Source organism: Nansenia antarctica (assembly GCF_963989245.1).
Source record: "Nansenia antarctica genome assembly, chromosome: 11".
In the NCBI taxonomy this organism is placed as follows: Eukaryota; Metazoa; Chordata; class Actinopteri; order Argentiniformes; family Microstomatidae; genus Nansenia; species Nansenia antarctica.
This window is the reverse complement of record NC_137681.1, coordinates 22815827-22836105: the sequence shown is the minus strand read 5'-3', so window position 1 is coordinate 22836105 and position 20279 is coordinate 22815827. Positions and strand designations below refer to the sequence as shown.

Sequence of the window (20279 nt, the reverse complement as noted above, 5' to 3'; positions counted from 1 at the left end):
TGCAATCATCTCAGCCTAAGTATTTGTTTTCCTCCAAAGGATTGTGTGTCCTTAATCCCTCTCAAACTGTTTGACATACATTCAGTTGATGAACCTCCACCGAGATCAATCTGAAGGGCAAATGCTTTGTTTCGGATTGCTCCAATTCAACTGAATCCGATCCAACTCTGTGACACAAGAACACGTTTATTTAAAGCAGTGCTGCTCTGGAGCACTGCCCTGTTCTTTGAGTACAAGTGAGTGAGTAGACGGACGGGGTATCCAGAGTGTTCTCCGGGAAAAAACAAGGCCATCTCGCAGCGCCGTCCCCCTGACCAATCATCCTGGAACTCAATTATTTAACGCAGCAAATCGGACCCCGCTGAGGTCATCACTCCTCCCTGTCATCTACCTCTGAGAGGTGTTCAGCGGAGGTATTCATCACTGTGAATAAGGCTCGGGCTATTCAGCCGGCGTGAGCTATTCTAGGAGGTAGACCAGTAGCACTCACGTTATGGTCGTCAAGTGACAAACCGACGGTACTGTAAAAAGAAAAACGGTCTGAATCAGTCAATGTTATAGTTTATTAATATTGACTCAATGAAATAACCGAGTCTGAATCAATGAAAGTTATAGTTTATTAATATTGACTAAATGAAATAACGCATCCAGGTAAAAAAAAATATGGTCTGAATCAGTGAAGGTTATGGTTTATTAATATTGACTCAATGATGAAATAACTCTTAATAACCTGAATCTTCAGGAGCTGGTCTCACAGGATGCATTTAAAGTAGTTCTAAATGACTTGGAGGCAGGCATGTCTGCTTATAGATGTTCTGACTGATTCATATTGCACCTGTTTCATCCCTGATGTTGATGACTTGTGACGAATACTGATGACTATTTTGGATGTTTTATGATTCTGTAATTGATTCTCTATTTCCATTGTCCAAGTTGTTATAGGCTTTTTATGTCTGCAACCCTGTATTGTGATGCTTCCTGTATTGGCCTTGAACTTTTCTCCTGGTAAAATAAAGACATTATTATTATTATTATTATTATTATTATTATTATTATTATTATTATATTATTATATTATTATATTATTATATTATTATTATTATTATTATATCATTATTATTATTATAATTATTGTATTATTATATTATTATTATTATTATATAATTATAATTATAATTATAATTATAATAATAATAATAATTATTATCTCCTGATAAAGGTTAAATAAAAAAACTGAAAAACACAGTGCTTAAAACGGATTGGCGAGGCTATAGTTGTATTATGGGTAGCGAGGTATCCCGTCCCGCGGCGGCCGTCCCTATGGAGATATTGTATTAGTGAGCTGTAATAGGCCGGAAATCAACTGAGTTGCACAATAATATTAGATCTGCTAGAAATAATCCCCGGGGTGTCTGACTTGTTGTCTGTTCAGGGTCTCTGTTTGAGGAATGCATTTTTGTGTGTGTGTGTGTGGTGCTTGTAGTTCATGATTTATTTATTCTTTATGTAACCACATTAGCATCCTGGCCTGAATCAGATGGGAGGTATTAAACCAGGGCTTGTCTCATTGTCTCCTTGTTCAGGGGGAGATGGTGAAGGTTTTCGCTGATGCTGGTTGTCTTTAGATGCATGCAAGGCAGGCGCGCTAGAATCACATACAGCGACAGCATGAACCATGTTCCTTTATCACTAGCTAGTAACCCACCGGCCTGCTTTAACCCTTTAACCCACCGGCCTGCTTTAACCCTTTAACCCACCGGCCTGCTTTAACCCTTTAACCCACCGGCCTGCTTTAACCCTTTAACCCACCGGCCTGCTTTAACCCTTTCAGTAACCCACCGGCCTGCTTTAACCCTTTCAGTAACCCACCGGCCTGCTTTAACCCTTTCAGTAACCCACCGGCCTGCTTTAACCCTTTCAGTAACCCACCGGCCTGCTTTAACCCTTTCAGTAACCCACCGGCCTGCTTTAACCCTTTCAACATGGAGAGAGGAATAACAATCTGCCTGCTTCAAATAGCAATCCCCCCCAGCTCCTCTGTGCAAAAGGTTTGATCCCTCTGCCCCACCATCAAACAGGGTTGTGATCCCTCTGCCCCACCATCAAACAGGGTTGTGATGTGAATATCAACTTATCAAATATCAAGTATCAACCAGGGAACTCTTGTGAATAATTTTCTATTCTAATATATTATTATACAACATAGCTCTACAGTGTCTATGGGGACACAGTGTTTACAATGTGCACTGTATATTCATGGGAGACTTTGATGTGCAGTAGGGTAGTGTTTGACTCTCTGAACGGAGTATGTCATGTGTGTACAAGCAGCCTACAGAGTTGTAACTACACAGGATCTCATTCTCAGGATGTTTATTATCCGTTTATTGTTCCCAGGTTTTGAATGTGGTAAGAGTAATTACAGAGTACATAACATTTACTTTGTTTTTTAATGTATTTATTTGTCTTTATTGCAATTCTTAGTGCCAGATACAAGCTTGTCGAGGGTGAGACTGCATCACATTGCTAGCACCTGCTCTGGCTGCTTGAACACGCGAGAAAAGATGCTAAATGCTGCATGCTATTAACCCTTAAACTACTGTGACTGCGCTGCATTTCTTTAACCCTCTGTTAATCTTTAACATAACAGTAATGTACTCTATTCCTTCAGTATTGTGAAATAAAAATGGCAACATTTTCACTGAATGATATTTTATCTGAACTGCAATATTATGATCTGGTAACTCCTTGTGAGTGTGAAGGAGCGTTGTTTGAAGAGATCTATATGCAGTTATTTAAGGGTTAATTAGGGATATCGACTTGTTACCTTATGTGCTTGTTTGACCAATAAATGCATGTTCTTTTCTCAACAGACAAACCATTGGAAAACACCAACTTTTGCACATTTTCTAATATTTCTGTTCTCTTAAAAAAAAGAAGCATTTTCAGGAAAGAAGAAATAGCATTTCTTGTTGTTTTCATGAAATGGGATTGTCAACAACAACATTTACCAAGTCTATTCCCATCACAATTGTGCTCTTTTGCCCCTAATAGCAAGACTGTAAACAAAGTTTCTTTTCTTTTGACAGCCCAATTGAGTCTTGTCAGAATTTCTACAAAGACTTCACCTTACAGATCGACATGGCTTTCAACGTGTTCTTCTTGCTGTACTTTGGTCTACGTGTAAGTAAAAGACAACAAATCAAATCGAACTATTTATAACAATTCTAGCACACTTCATAGAAACTAGCAATAGAAAGTAACATTATAAAAATACTAACGACACTAGGATGTCTTTGACAGAGATGAAAGATGTGTTTTGAGGGGGGGTATATATGTGTCTTTATTCACTTTAACGTCGTTCTCTTTGTCCTCCCATGCAGTTCATCGCGGCCAACGACAAGTTGTGGTTTTGGCTGGAGGTGAACTCTGTGGTAGACTTCTTCACGGTTCCACCCGTGTTCGTCTCCGTGTATCTGAACAGAAGCTGGCTTGGTGAGTCTATCAGACCTGTGCACCCTCCTAACATGCTGTTGTCTGCATAGGAACCAACTGTGTGCCAGTTGGAGCTTTGGTGGTTTTTCTTTGGGTGGGGAGAGCTGGTCTGCAGCGCCACTTGGTGGATATTCTGTGCATAACACAAGTTGAGAGATGGAGGGGGGAGTGCTGTGGGAGATGATTGATACGACGTAAAGCCACTTTCAAAGCCTGACTATGCGGCGTCCGTTTTCAAAGTTTTTTTTTAATTGACTTTAACGAAGGTCGAGTTTGACGCATTGGTACACCAGACCGAAGTGTCTGGGAACGAGACTGGAGAACATAGTTCTGGTTGTTTGTTGACTGAGTGACTAATTATAGGGTGTAATTAACTGTTATGTTGCATCGAATTTCAATGTTGTAGGATAGAGTTTGTGCCACTCTGTACAGAACGACAGCTGAACGTCCTTATTGGAGAGAGACGCTTTGCTTTCCTGCGATGACGCCTGATTGAAACGGGTCTCTGAATGAGAGTACATGGACGGATGTGAAAGGGATTACTGATAGGCTTTGTCGGTGGGCCTTCTGTGTTTAAGAAAGAAGCTGAATCTGCTAAACGTGTGAAGCTAATCACCAGGATAGGCCTCGGAGGGGTTAGATTAGATAAGGATTACAGAGGTCGGCTTTCTGCTCTGTCACAGCACAGGTGTGGAGGCTTCGTCTACCTCACCTGGGAGTCATACTGTACCTCATACCGCCCCTTAGACCCTCCCCCTGTTCCACCTTCCTTTCTTATTTGTTTCATGTGACGTACATTTAGAGGGAGGGAAAGTAGACGAGAGGGATGATGGACAGGGAAGACTGATGTTCCAAACGAGACCTTTGACCTTTGCTGCTAAACCGCAACTCAGGCAACCCCTGACCCCTGGTGACCCCTGTTTGTTTCTAAATAAATGAAACGTTTGTCGACTTCATCTGCGATGATACAGTTACATTACAGAGGCATTGTTTCCTGTTGTGACATGTAGCGTGTTTAACACAAACCCCGGGCTTTGGATGAACTATTGGATCCAAATAAAATGCTGTGATAGGAGGACAGATAATTTAAGCAATTATACATAAAACAATACATAAACATAGTACCATGTTTAATTGATCTAAAAGCAGGAAAACAGATCCTGTTGACAGACAAAGGTGCAGGTGAACATTGGGATAGTGTGCATAAATGTCGCCATCTAGTGGAGTTGTGTGAGTGTGCAACTAAGACAGGTCCTCAGCTCCTTTTGAAATAGAGAAACATTTATTAAGTCATGATGAAAAGGTGTGAGTGGGTGTGAAATTCTGTACATGTTAAAAAGGTATTTTTGAGATTGGTTACGCCTTTTTAGTACATAACCTCCCTATATGATTACCTATGCAGAGTACATTTGTGGGCAAAATCAATGACATTCAAATTGACAGCTAAAATCTGTGAAAACTGTGAGAAAAATGTTCGGCGCAATATAACCTTGGTTAATATGAGTATGCTGTTGGGCAGCTGGTGAACCTGACATCTGCTGGTACCTCAGGTCAGCGTATCAGAGCTTAAACCCCTCTCTAATGAATGCCCTCTCATAGTCAGGCACAAGCTCTCATTTGGAACAGGGCCATCTCGACAATCTTCTGTTCTGAACATTCGGACACGGGAAAGACACACATGGACACACACACACACTTTCAAAGCAAAGCAAGCACGCACACACACACGCACGCACGCACGCACGCACGCACGCACGCACGCACGCACGCACGCACGCACGCACGCACACACACACACACACACACACACACACACACACACACACACACACACACACAGATTTGAAAGAGAGAGAGAGAGAGAGAGAGAGAGAGAGAGAGAGAGATTTGAGGGAGAGAGAGAGCTCACGCTACAGGTCACAGGGAAATACTATACACCAGTCCAGATGCCAAGTTACTGTGCTAGGTACTGCTTCTACCCCTGGCAACGCACCAAGTCATTCTGTTGAGTGATAGCAGACGAGGAGAGTCAGTTTTCATGTTGGCTCCCTAGCTGCTGTGAGGTCAAAACATTGTGTTTTGATGTATCTGGAATAAAGAGCCGGTTACCTCAGTGAGTCAAATATCCCAGTGGGTTTCAGACAGAACAGTTGTGTAGCTTTGTGAGGATCAAGGAAGTAAAAAATAATGATAAAAAAAACCGGAACATTTGCCCATTTAGATAAGATGTCCATGTCGGCCGCTGCAGCTTTGTACTCCCGAGGTAGCAAAGCAAACAGAGGAGGCCCTTAGCGGTGAGCTGTCACCTGCAAACTAGCCTGACCTGATCCCACTTACTGGTACTGACAGAGAGGGAGGAAAGAAAGGATGCGTCTAAAATGTTTACACTGTGATTTTGTTAGATATTGTTTCTAGCGTAGAGATCATGGACAGGATGTTTGAATTTCAACAGCTATCTGGTTCGATAACACTGTACAAACACACGCTCCATTTAATAACAATGATACTTTGTACGCCCATTGATTGGTGAGTTATTGATTGCTGAGTTACACCATAATACCCCTTCTGTATGTGACATATTTAATTCTCCATTCACAGCTGTTGCAGATATTGATATACTGCCTTTTGAGGCTTTGACACAATGGGCTGCATGTCGCACAGTCAGTTGTAATATAGTGTAGCTAGCAGCCAGCTTTTGTTACATCCGTGGTGATTAATTCAGGATTATAGTGCTTCCACTAAACCCAGAGAAGAATTCAATGATTGCCAAAGCCTTTCAGCTCTCAACAGAACTCTGCTGGAGATCATGTGACAATTCTGTGACAATTGCTGTTCCCTAACCCTTGTAAATGGGGAAAGAGTACTTCTAGAAGATTACTGTCTAATGTAAAAGACAGACAGGGACAGAATGGGACCAATCCTATTGCTTTGGCTAAGATAGATGTACTGTACATCGCCCGGCAACTGCATGGACAGACTTTCTGCCTGGCCTCTTCCGCTCCCTGGGCGAATCCTAAAGGAGCTTATGCTGTAATATCCTGATGGAAAAGGGGGTTGTTTTTAAGCTTGCCTTACACGACTGTTCATAACGAGGATGCTACGAGTGTCTGTGGGAAATCTGATTGTGACTCGTCTCCGGAACATGAATTCCCTTGTTTCTTGTTGTTGTTGGTTTTTTTGTTTGTTTTTTTACCTCATCCCTGGCTGGTTGCTGAGACGTTGAGCTCCACCTGTTTGTCTTTTCTCTGTTTCGGGAAAGAGTTTCTGAATCGATTCGCTGTGCGGTGTATATACATAGGAAAATCAACTCGAGCCATCCCAGAGGATCTCTCGAAGCCATGACCAGAGACATGTTTGGATACTGACGACCTACTGGGTCCTACTGCATTTTGGGTAGCTTCGCCATCTGCCGAAAGCGTTTGTCTCGGTTAAGTCTTAGACATGATCCCGACTAAGTTGTTGGTGTACCGGGGGCCCGATGGTGGCACCCGGTCGGAGACCTTCGTGAGCCCGCGCCGTCGAAAGAAGTCGTGCGGGGAGCTGTTTCAGAACGGCTACAGGGTCAAGATGGCCCACGGACAGGCCAACGAGAAAGAGGAGCAGGACAACCTCTGCCTCAGCCTGACTTCCTGCTTCCATTTCATCTCTTACTGGGGTAAGACCTGTTGGATGGTGTGTGGGAGGTGTTGGATGGGATCTCCCGTAAGCCCAGATGGGTTAGATGGGACCTCCTGTAAGACCAGAGGTGTTAGGTGGGACCTCCTGTAAGACCAGAGGTGTTAGATGGGACCTCCTGTAAGACCAGAGGTGTTAGATGGGACCTCCTGTAAGCCCAGAGGTGTTAGATGGGACCTCCTGTAAGCCCAGAGGTGTTAGATGGGACCTCCTGTAAGACCAGAGGTTTTAGATGGGACCTCTTGTAAGACCAGAGGTGTTAGATGGGACCTCCTGTAAGACCAGAGTGTTAGATGGGACCTCCTGTAAGACCAGAGGTGTTAGATGGGACCTCCTGTAAGGCCAGAGGTGTTAGATGGGACCTCCTGTAAGACCAGAGGTGTTAGATGGGACCTCCTGTAAGACCAGAGGTGTTAGATGGGACCTCCTGTAAGACCAGAGGTGTTAGGTGGGACCTCCTGTAAGACCAGAGGTGTTAGATGGGACCTCCTGTAAGACCAGAGGTGTTAGATGGGACCTCCTGTAAGACCAGAGGTGTTAGATGGGACCTCTTGTAAGACCAGAGGTGTTAGATGGGACCTCCTGTAAGGCCAGAGGTGTTAGATGGGACCTCTTGTAAGCCCAGAGGTGTTAGATGGGACCTGCTGTAAGCCCAGAGGTGTTAGATGGGACCTCCTGTAAGGCCAGAGGTGTTAGATGGGACCTCCTGTAAGGCCAGAGGTGTTAGATGGGACCTCCTGTAAGACCAGCAGAGGTTTTAGATGGGACCTCCTGTAAGACCAGAGGTGTTAGATGGGACCTCCTGTAAGACCAGAGGTGTTAGATGGGACCTCCTGTAAGGCCAGAGGTGTTAGATGGGACCTCCTGTAAGACCAGAGGTGTTAGATGGGACCTCCTGTAAGGCCAGAGGTGTTAGATGGGACCTCCTGTAAGGCCAAAGGTGTTAGATGGGACCTCCTGTAAGACCAGAGGTGTTAGATGGGACCTCCTGTAAGACCAGAGGTGTTAGATGGGACCTCTTGTAAGACCAGAGGTGTTAGATGGGACCTCCTGTAAGGCCAGAGGTGTTAGATGGGACCTCCTGTAAGACCAGAGGTGTTAGATGGGACCTCCTGTAAGACCAGAGGTTGGCTTTGCATTGTTCCGACACCCCTCTGCTGGCTTGGCTGGACAGAGATCACATCCAGGGTTTGTGTTGTCACCAGCTGGCAAAAAAATAAAAAATTATTTGAAATGCAATATGAGCTTGGTGGAAGACATTTAAATGTTTATTAATGTCACATTTCCAGTGTGATTTATTGTAGCATCGTTCTCTGTCATTTGCGGTCTTGACATGTAGGAAATTGGTGTTGGTTTCTATGATGATGGATTTTGTTTACTCTCTGGACTGTTTATCCAAAGATTATTTTGGATTACTTCATTTCAAGAGATGAAGACTGTTTGCGATAAGTAGGTTAGCATACAGGTTATGAGTGAGGGGTCTACAGTACCTTGGCTTGATGACTCATCAGACAGAGTGATGCTAGTTTCCTGTAGACGCATTCAGGACTCGAAATTAGACTTGGACTTTTTTCTTTCGTCAAACTGATTTTAGTGGCTTTTAGTATTTCAAATATTTTAAAAGCATCTAGGGTTATAATTGTTTATGGCCATGGCATGTTTTTGCTAAGTAAGCTATTACTAAGGACATATAGTATGTTGCCACATGTTGCATAGTCAAATATTACAGTATCTACTTAGATAAGTATTTGGTTTATGGACAATAACTCATTGATTATGGAGAAAAATATTATACTTACATATTGTCATTGGTTTGTAAATTCATCCTCTACAATGACAAATAAGTCTGAATATTTATCTTTGCTCACTTGGTCAGAAGCCATACAGGAATAGCCGACAAGCACTGTACATGTGTGGTATTACAATAAGCAATATTATTTTGGGTCCAGCTTGATGATCTGCTTATGTTGCTGTAGATGACTGGACTGTGTGTGTGTGTGTGTGTGTGTGTGTGTGTGTGTGTGTGTGTGTGTGTGTGCGTGTGTGTGTGACTGTGTGTGTGTGTGTGTGTGTGTGTGTGTGTGTGTGTGTGTGTGTGTGTGTGTGTGATACAGTGACATCACCATCTGGTGCACCTTTGTCCTTGACCTGTTGGCAGGTTTAGCCACCCAAAAAATGGAGATTTGACGTCACAGCTGCCTATCCACCTGTCTTAACTCTAATCCAGGTTTTCATCTCTTCCCCTTTTGGTCCCCTTCTGTATTTTGGTCTTCAGTAATGAAAAATGTATCTGCTTGACGCCGGTGCTTTGTGACTTAGCTGCCTGAGATTGAAGTACTCTTTTTGCTCTCTGTTTTCAGAGATTTTGGAAGTATTTTTGTAGTTGGTTCTTTGTTTTGTTGTTGTTACTACTTTTGAGAGGCCTACCATTTGGTTGTGCATTATATAATTTCTAAAAGCCATGGATCTAATCAAGATGGATGACGGTATGACAGGTATGATATTTGGTGTTGGCATTCAGAGAACAGGTGAATGACTATGAGTGGTAAATGATGGAAATGGCATGTGCAAAGACTTGACCCCTGAGTGACCTCTGTTTTATCTTTCTTCCACACAGGCTTGAGGTTTTTAAGGGCCTTAAGATTGATACAGTTCTCCGAAATTTTACAGTTTTTGAATATATTAAAAACAAGGTAAGTGCATTATTTTATTTTTTATTATTTACAGTATATAGGACTACCTGTAATTATGACTATTCTGTGATGATTATTGACACTGTTAGAAATTATAATGTGCACTGATCTACAATGTATGTCATTGTTACATAGCTAATGTAAATGTTTTTCAAATTAAGTATACAATTATGGATCCTCTGCCCAGAGTGTATTTATTATTGGATCAGAAAACCTTGTATTTGGAAACAAGTCAGCTGAGCGTGGCCTACTTTGCGGTCCAGGTGGATTACTTCAGAACACTTTGTGATATTACTGCCATTTTATAATTTCAGGTTATTTAAAGTTGCAATCTGGGACTGGTACATCAATTAGTTTATCTTTTAAATTAATAATATACAGCCCCTGATTCTTGAAGAATAGAATTTATAAATGCCAATTCTCTTGGCATCAGAACCCAAACCCCATCAACTCCATCAGAACCCAAAATATAAGCTTGCTTTTGTAAATGTTTTGTAAACAATATAATGTAGCTCATTCTATGAGTGTTTCCCTTTCTCCAACCCAAACCCGTAGCGGTTTAATCCAATGACTGGTCAGGTGACCGCTTTGTTGTTTGAATCCCAGATTGCCGCCTACCATGTCCTATACATCTGCACCAACCAACACTGGAAATCAATATCAATCCATTTAACATCCATTCGATATTTAAAACTGACACATTTTACATACTGTACATCTTCAGTATTGTTCTTCTGTTCCCGAAATTGTGCATTGGACATTGTCAAGCAGAAATCTATCAGTTTCCCCACTTCTTAGAATGAAAGCTTGTTGCCAGATGTCAGACAGAGCTTATAGCTCAACAACATGTCTTTGAATAAGCCCCTGACTCACTCACTCAGATGGAGCTGCTGTAATGTAAGAAAAGCAGTACATCAATGGACGGACCAGAACGATACGAAAATACCAAAAGTTACCATTGCATAGAGTACAGTATCCCTCAGGTGGAAAATATATCACTCGAGATGTACTGTATGTAACATTGATTGTGTAAGAAATAATTTAACTGTGAAAACTTTGCTGAAAGGGTTGCCATTACAGTTTTTTCAATATTTCATTCCATCATTTATTTAATAATAATAATCAGATGTTTCTTTCCAAAGCAAAATTGAGTTATTACATGATGATCTTGATTGAGCTCCTCAGATTATACCCAGATATCATCCTTTTGGTATATTCTTCAAAGAAGTCCTTTTTAGCTCCTATTACAAAACGCAGTGACACAAACATAGTGCAAGGGCATATCAGATGTCTATTTAATGATTTGTTCTTTGATCAAATGGTGGTCCTGCATTGGTGCACTTCTTGTTAAACTAATACAAGGCAGGTCTTCTGATGTTGAGCGTTATCTGTGTTCATTGATATTGTCTGGCTCTTGTTTTCGATAGCAACTCCATCAAACTGGTGAACTTATGTTCAATCTTCATAAGCACATGGCTAACAGCAGCAGGCTTCATACATTTGGTAAGTTACTGGAAACTTGAATTGCGGAACTGAAGGACTATGTATAATGCTACCATACATGTACTGATCCATTTAACATTTGAATTAGTGTGTTGTGAAATACTGTCTCCCTCCTGTAGATATGAATGTTGTGAGGCATGATGATGAAATCTAAATGACAATATCATAGTATTGTGGAATGATGTCAATATGGAAACGTTGGAAATTATCGCAAAGCTTCCCAAACTATATGGGCATTTTGCAACCCTAGGTGGTAGTAGTAAAGAATATGAATCAGATCAGAATCGCTTTCATTACATCTCAATGTACAAGTACACAAGAGTAACATTCTTTGGCTTTTGGTTCCTCAACATTGGCATTGCAGCATTCAAATACAAAATCACTATAATAATAAGTAAGTAAATAAATAAAATAAGTAATCCTACAGTAATAAAGTGGTGGTACAGTGGCTTCGATAGTGAAAACAAAAAAAGCTGTGGAAAGTACAATGGGATGAAATGCAATATAATACAGTAGCAAGTAGTCAAGTAGTTTAGAAGTAATGCAGTAGTGTGCAATCCCCAGTAGCTGGTAAAGTAAAACAATAGTAAGACTATTACCGGTAGTTTACTGTACATATGTGGTACTGCAATAGTGCTTAACAATAGCCCAATCATCCGTTTACTATATATTATTACTATTTATTACTATATATATTATCATAGAATGATTCCACTGATTTCTTTTGATGAGTGGGATCATTAGATGGTGGTCTAGAGTCATCTGAAAATGGTAAAATACCGTTGTTAAAGTTTGACACTTACTAAAGGTAAAGACGTATTCGAAGGATGCAATATATCTCTCCATTGACTCTTCTTTCTTGGAATATACAGTATTTTGACTGTTCTTTTTCAGGTGGAAAACTCAGGGGACCCTTGGGAAAACTTCCAAAATTCCCAAGACCTTTCCTACTGGGAATGTGTGTACTTGCTCATGGTGACCATGTCCACCGTGGGGTACGGAGACGTGTATGCAAAAACCACCCTGGGTCGCCTTTTCATGGTCTTCTTCATCCTCGGTGGTTTGGTAAAAATCCCTCTTTTATTTTGACTCCTGCTTATATCCCCCCACAACACACCGTTAGTCTCCCTGACCCTGGCGACACCAAACGCTGGAGAGTCTTTGGCACTTCAGCTGCTGTTGAACAAGAAGCTCCGTGTTGTCCTCTATACATGCTGGTTTCTATGGTGAAATTACCCATTTTATTGTGTAAACTTTACAGTATGTATCTTTAGGTAATATACACCTATTGTTTATAATACTTATTATACACTTATTGTGTCAAAGGTATATATATATATATATATATATATATATACATACAGTTCTGTTTATGTTCATATTGTGAATTATTTTAAATCAGTAGAATTATACTGTATTAAGATTGTTTAAAAAAACAGAGTAAGATTACGGTAGTTTTAAAATGGATGCCATTGTTAACTATAATAAGGACGATGCGGTTTTAGATGACCCCACCCTTCTGCTTTCCTACCCAAATCCAACAAACACAGTGAAAGGGAGATTATCTATAGAGCAGCTTTGTGATGAACATGGCCTGACAGCCCCAATAAGACTTGGCACACATTGATACAGTCCATTCAGTAAGTCATAATAATCCGCATTTAAGTTGATTTCATGCACAAAAAAACGTTGATACTGTAGGTTGATGCCTTTAACACATTAACTTATACAATCCCTTTACATATTTGCATGTAATGTGGAACATTTGGAATGCTTTAGCCTAATTAGGGACAGTGTCCAAGGGTCATTGAAAGGGCAGTATTATCCTTCATGACTAGAAATAGTGGCAAAGTATTATCTTAGAGTGGCGTTAGAAATAATGTTGCTGTTGTTGTTTATGTAAGAAGATGCAACACAATTGATTTGGCGTCACAAGTCATGTGTCAAACATGCACGAAGCTAGAAATCTATAGGGTTAACAAAATGGCTGAACTCCTCTAACAACTTATATATGAGTTCATCCATCTTGCAGCGATGTTCCTCTCGGCTGTTCTGTTCAAATCAACCTGGCACACGTGTTTGTTGGACAAAACATGGCGCATAGGGTTCTTTTCTTTCTTTTCATTACTTGAAAAAATTAATCACAGATTGACATACCAGTTGTCAGTTTTTTTCATTTTTCCAAAATAAATATCCGTAAAAGCTGTTTATTTTTTCTTTCGTTAATTCTTTTTTTTTATTCTTTTTTTTTTTCTCCCTTAATTAACCTTTCTGATTCTGAATATAATAGCCTTAACATAATTTCATATTGTGTTAAAGCAGCTTTTTCCATTCATTACATTATATTCAGAGCGAAACTGCACCCCTTTTCTATTGTTTACATCTTTTTATTCTTCGTAAAAGGGCTGTTTTTCTGTAGTATATACATTTTTCAGATTTTACGGATATCTCTTAAGCAAAAATAGAAGCCCTGCTTCTTAGAAGCCTCTTCTTTTGCCTATCCTTTTTTTAGTCTCTTCTTCTGTCTCCTATCTTCTCCTTAGGCCATGTTTGCGAGCTACGTCCCTGAAATCATAGAGTTAATAGGAAACCGCAAGAAATATGGTGGTTCCTATAGTGCGGTTAATGGGAGAAAGTAAGTATTCATGGAGGCTCTACTGCCGCAGTAGAATCTTTTCTGCATGCCCTTTTCTTTTTCTGTTCCATGCATGTAGGCCATGTTTGCTCGCTACGTGCCAGAAATTGCTGCTCTCATCCTTAATCGGAAGAAATACGGAGGGAGTTATAACTCGACCAGAGGCAGAAAGTAAGTCAAACAAATAAACAACCAAAAAATGCTAAAAGGTGTGGTTTGTGTGACGTTGAGTCCCCCCTCTCATAAAGAGGGGAAAGTATACTTTTTTTTAAACAAAGTCACACTGTGACTGAAGAACTTGGCCATGAAAAGCTTACGCTATTGCTTTGTATTTGTGTGCAAGCTGCCATTGCTTTTTAGAATGAGTGAATGTTTGCTTTTAGTTTAAGTCCCATTGACTAGTTGCTTTTAGTTCATCGGATTTGAATGTATAATTTGCTGTATGCTTATTTGTTTATCAGCTAGTCCGCTTATACGCTTGTTTGTGTTTTGTGTTTTGTGTTTGTTGATCATATGCATCTTGCCACCCACCACAGCACAATACATTGTTTGGTTCTTAACCGACTATGTCACAGGGTAACACACTGCACTGTGCACATGCATCCCCTCACCCATTAAAATCACACCAAAGCTCGGGACTGATTCCGCAAGTTGTTCCTCTAAAACCAAAACAAGGCCAGAGATCAGACTCTGTGGGTGCTGAAACGTGTTTCCTAGGACGTGTCTTTGGAAACAGACCGTGACATGATCCCAAAAAAGGACCTGGTCTCCATTGTCTGTTCCCAACTAGATGAGACTAGACTAGTGGTGGCCTAGTGGATGGTAAATTGGACTAGTGATCAGAAGGTCATGAGTTCAGACCCCACCTGGGAACACCACCACTAGTGTGCCCACCACTAGTGTGCCCTTGAATAAGCCCTAAATTACTCCAGGGAGACTGTCCCTGTAATCTCTAATTGTCACTTTGGATAAAAGCGTCTGCTAAATGGTTAAAATGTAAATGTAGATGACTCAAAGGCTACATTGCTTAAACTGTGAATAAGACAATATAAACAAATTATTAACTCAGCAACTATTATATTATATCATATTTATATAAATATATATTATATATCATATTTATATAAACTAATTTTTCACCATCAGATTATTCTCAATTCATGTTAATTAGGTTACCTACCATCTGCTTTGTTCACGTAAGCTCTTGCATGTTCCTCCAGTGACAGCAGCTGGCGAAAGCGGGAACAAGTCGGCAACCAATCAAAATATTCAGAATTTAATTCAGAACATTTTTAATACATTTCAGCGTTGTTGAAACTCAATGATACACTCGCTAGTCAAGACAAAATATTGCAATGCAATGGATTCAGTGAGTAATCCCCACGACTCTACACCAACTAGGTAGTAGTGAGGATTACTCACCGAATCCATTGCATTGCAATATTTTGGCTTGACTAGTGAGTGTGTCATTGATTTTGAACAATTTTATTTTTCTGAATAAAAGTCCAAACATTTGGTCGGTTGCCGACTTGTTCCCGCTTTCGCCAGCTGCTGTCACCCTTGCTTGTAGTTGATATTCTGCCTTGATTTCCTTGTTTTTTCAATCTGGAAAAAACACAGATTTTCTCAAGCATTCTTCTAGCACTGCTGCATTCTTGGCCTTAATCTTCAGTCAGACCGACACCGACACCATGAGGCCACTTACTAACTTGAGATATGCACGCATTACTTTTAACCTTCTTGCAAATCTCCCATTGACAACAATGCATGATTTACATAAATGTTTGAGTTACGCATGTGTCTCTCAAGGTAGAATAACCCTCTGATCGAACTTTCTCCTGGCTAGTTTTTGGTGGTTTTTGTTGTTTACTTTGTTGTGTAGAATTTAGACTTCTTTTTCCGGCAAGTTCCTTAAACTAAAGCCTTTAGCTGTTTTCCAATACACTTTTTGGATTCAAAACTCAGCGCCAGTTAAGTGGGCATACTCATACTGTAGCAACATGAAAATTGTTAATCGATTTGTGTATTCTCTTAGTATTCTCTTAGTGAGAAACATCACATTCTTACATTGATGTGTCGAGATGTTGTGCATTCAATATGTTTGCCAATGCAGCTCATTAACACATAACAAGAAAATAGTCTTGTCATGCTAAAATCTGATTTCTTTTTTACTTTACTTTTTGAATCAAGTAAATACAATTAGGCAGCAGCTAATACTGATACTATCAGGGTAGTGGACATGTTAAGGTAAGGTATTAATTAGTTTTGTAGTATACATTAGCTTTGGCCATAATATGTTAATATATTATATTATATATTACAATATATTATATGTATTGTTTCCTTCTGCATGTGGAAATGTCTGTATTCCTGTTTCATCTGTTTCATATTTGTGTCTTCCAACCATACCGTCAACACATTCCCTAACCCTAAGTCCAAAACCTTTTTTCATACCTATTTAACCTTTCATACATGTTTGTTGTTATATATTTAGTTTTACAGTATACCCCTTTAACACAAATAAAATAAAATCAACAAGTGACTTTGTTTAATATGTAGAATTATTAAAAAAATAGTTAAAGTCTATTATGAAGTAACTTTTTTGAGTTGACCATTAAGAACTGCAGTAGACCACTCTTGCATTAAATTTGCATACATTTGTTTGTTTTGATTTCTATCATGTTTAACCAAGATGTAAATAGCAACCTACCCTCAGATAAACAGTACTCAACTATATACGGCTATATACTGTTTATACTCACTTATATAACTATATACTATTAACTATTGAGAGTAATACATTACAAAAAAACATGCTTTAAGTGACAAGTTATGGCGTGTAAAAAGCTGCAAAATACAGGAAATTTTAAAATGTAAATACCACCACCCATAACTTTGCATATGCGCTAACAAGGTTTCCCAACACACAACTTTGATACCGGCTATAGTGCTGTATTATATTATTATTATTATTATTATATTACATAACTATATGTTGGTCTACTGTACGACAAATAACATGTTCACCACTGGGCAGGTTGCTTAGGATTTAAAGTTTCTCTCAAACAGCCTTTCATTCATTCAATAGTCAAAAACAGAAATAATGTATTATTTGTTTATAATACATCAATTAATATACAATATTTGTTACATACATATGAGGTGTGGTATGAAATGGAATTGACGATGTAAAAAAAAAAAACGTAAAGAAAAATCATCTTTAAACATCAGTTTGAATTGATCTCATGGTGAAGAACTCATGCATGTACAATACTATAATAGGAACACAGTCAGTTGGAAATCTACCCTTACCTGTATCAGGAGGCAAGATGTCTGAGATAAGCTCTTTCATGGATGTACATGTCCCAAACAAAGAAACAATTATCCTTTTTTACTCTGTTACTGAATTCCACAGTCCCTTTTGACCTCTCCTGTTATTCAATACCCAAAATGCATTGTGTTAAGAACACTACTCCCACGACCACTTACTTAAACAACATTGCCATTTACTCCATGTTGTAGAAACTAGTGAAATATAATTCACTGTAGCGTGGAGAATTATGTTATTAGAAACATATACACGGTATATGTATACTGGTACTATTTTTCAGGAAACTATCTCCTTTTCAAAGTAATTCATTGGCTATGCTTGTGGACAACACATTTGACAGAACCACCCCATAATTTCCTTTTCATTCCAGGTCCAAGGAGGACGGTGATATGCAGCTTTGAGCAGACCACAGTCGATTAAATCTCATGGTTATACGTGGCTTTTATTTTCCAGGCACATCGTGGTCTGTGGTCATATAACACTTGAAAGTGTGTCCAACTTCCTGAAAGACTTCCTGCACAAGGACAGGGATGATGTCAATGTAGAAATAGTTTTTCTCCATAAGTAAGTACATCATAGGAGCTAACTGAAACACACGATACATTTGAAATCAGCACTTATTTACAGAGGAGAGGAGAAGAAGCCTGTCTCACCCAAGGAGACTCATTAGATTAGATTTGAGATTAGATTAAATTAGATGAATTAGATAAAGACAGAACTTTATTGTCATTGCAGAGAGTAATTACTGAGACAAGGAAAACCAGATGTGCAAAAAACATGATATGTAGACATGGTATTACAGTATCAGGTATTACAGAGAGTATGAATAAATAAATTGTGAAAGTGGGAACAAGTCAGCAACCAATCAAAATGTTCAGACTTTTATTCAGAATTTATTTGTATTTTTTTGATGTTGAAAATCAGTGACGGTTGTTGCCGACTTGTTTCCGCTTTCACCAGCTTCTGTCACATATGATCCATACAGGTATGATGTACAGTATGGTATGTACAGAACAAGGGCCATCCCCATCCTCCTCTCGCAGCAGTAACGTTCTCTGTGCCCTTTTCTCTGTCCCAGTATTTCCCCTAATCTTGAGCTGGAAGCCTTGTTCAAACGCCACTTCACCCAGGTGGAGTTTTACCAGGGGTCTGTCCTGAACCCACACGACCTGGCCAGAGTTAAGGTAACCAGCCTACCTCAACAAAAACATAATTTGACATTACATTTACATTTCTGCCGTTTAGCAAGACACCGTTATCCAAAGCAACTTACAACAAATCCATTTGTCGAAGTAAGTGAATCATCTATCCATCAGTCCTCATAAGAAAAGGTAATCTATGCTAGGACCAGGGTCCATTGGCAGACACAGTGTTAGAAGAAGGAAGAATTCTTTTTTAAAATATATATTCATACAGTAGGTTAGAGATTAACCCAAGGACCTTTAACGACATGGACTATGATAAACTGTGGGATATGGGCCCAATCCCAATTCACCCCTAGCCCTTCGTTTTCACCCCTATGGCTCGATTTGCGCGTTCACGTTTAGGGCGAGGGCTGTCTCAATTCATATTTCATCGAGGGCTAGGGGTAAGGGGGAGGGCTAACTATTACTTCGTTTCGAGGGATTTCAGGACCAGACTAGCTTCGAAGGGCTAACGGTACGCTACCCCTTGATACCAGGATGCATTGCGAATCATCTACAGAAATCTTATGTCGCTCTATTCAATGCGGAAATGTCATTTTACTTTCTCTGTAATTACTTATTAATAAAGATTTGCAAAATTATGATAACCATCGTATTGTCTTAGTTTAATGTCATTACAATGCATTATAGACCTTTTATTTATAACAAGCTTAACCCAAAAATCGCTTTTATGTCGGTGCTGTGTCTAACGTTACAGTAACGCAACGCTGCATGACAGTCGAGCATTTCAGAGATTACAGTCATAAATCAATTATTACCTGTGGCGTTTGACAGCGGATGATGGTACACATATGTAAAGTTATCTATCAAACGTTCATCTGACTACATGATGCGCATTTTGACCTATTTCCACCCGCAATCTAATCCGAGCAGTTGTTATTAGGTAATATTATTAATGGGTTGTATCATTCATTTCAATGCATTATAGACCTTTTCTTTATAACAAGCACAACAACAACAAAACGTTATCATGCCGATATAAGTGTGTCTAACGTTACAAGCTGATTTGTGCATGACAGCCGCGCATTGACATATTTCCATGTCTAATGGCATATGACACGCGAAATGTAACAGTTAAGGATACGCGTAAAGGATGATGATCTATCACCGTTCGACTCTACTGAGAAATGTTTCCGCTTATTTGTCATCTCTCCTTCACGGGCAAATGTGGCCGTGTCCCCAAGAGATCCTCTTTCTACGTTTTTGACCACCACTATGATGGATTGATTTTTGGATTCTAGACGACGAATTGTTCTGAGAAAGGCGCTTGGTAACGTGATTTTTGGACAACGCTTTATGACTACTGATGGACTCGTGTGTATGTGGTGGCTGAGGATTGAGTCACGGGTATCTTTGGAGGAACATTGTGCGCTGACAGATGGTTAATACTTGGTTGGAGTCATTCATTGTCATTATTGCGATGTCCACAAAAAATACATCGCTGACGGAAGAGACTAAAAAAGGAACGTCTAACTACAGTGTGTTGATAACAAACGAAAAAAGATCCTTATAGCACACGCAACAGAAATAAACACAGCTGAAGAAGGCATTGCGAGATGTGAGAGCCGGCAACACAACGCGTCACCCGTACCGCGTCAAACCACTGTTGATGACGTAGGCGCCGTGAAGGGCTGTCCCAATTCAAAGGGCTGAGATTTGAAGGGGTAGGGCTTGTGACGTATTCGAAGGCAAGGCCTTCGAATCGAGTGACACTCGAAAACGAGCCATAGGGGTAGAAAAGGGAA

The 20279-nt window shown here is 39.9% G+C and overlaps 1 protein-coding gene across 1 annotated transcript in view; it reads left to right on the top strand.

The window, feature by feature from the left end:
- The window catches only part of LOC308167663 (calcium-activated potassium channel subunit alpha-1a-like), a gene marked incomplete at its 3' end in the record, with an annotated part of 119454 nt that overhangs the window by 64836 nt on the left and 34339 nt on the right, over nucleotides 1–20279 (top strand). The window contains exons 4-11 of the mRNA XM_080542096.1: nucleotides 3087–3180; nucleotides 3381–3492; nucleotides 9785–9860; nucleotides 11288–11363; nucleotides 12258–12428; nucleotides 14078–14169; nucleotides 17783–17893; nucleotides 18408–18513. Coding sequence (XP_080398222.1) covers nucleotides 3087–3180; nucleotides 3381–3492; nucleotides 9785–9860; nucleotides 11288–11363; nucleotides 12258–12428; nucleotides 14078–14169; nucleotides 17783–17893; nucleotides 18408–18513 — 838 coding nt within the window. The remainder of the gene's footprint in view (nucleotides 1–3086; nucleotides 3181–3380; nucleotides 3493–9784; nucleotides 9861–11287; nucleotides 11364–12257; nucleotides 12429–14077; nucleotides 14170–17782; nucleotides 17894–18407; nucleotides 18514–20279) is intronic.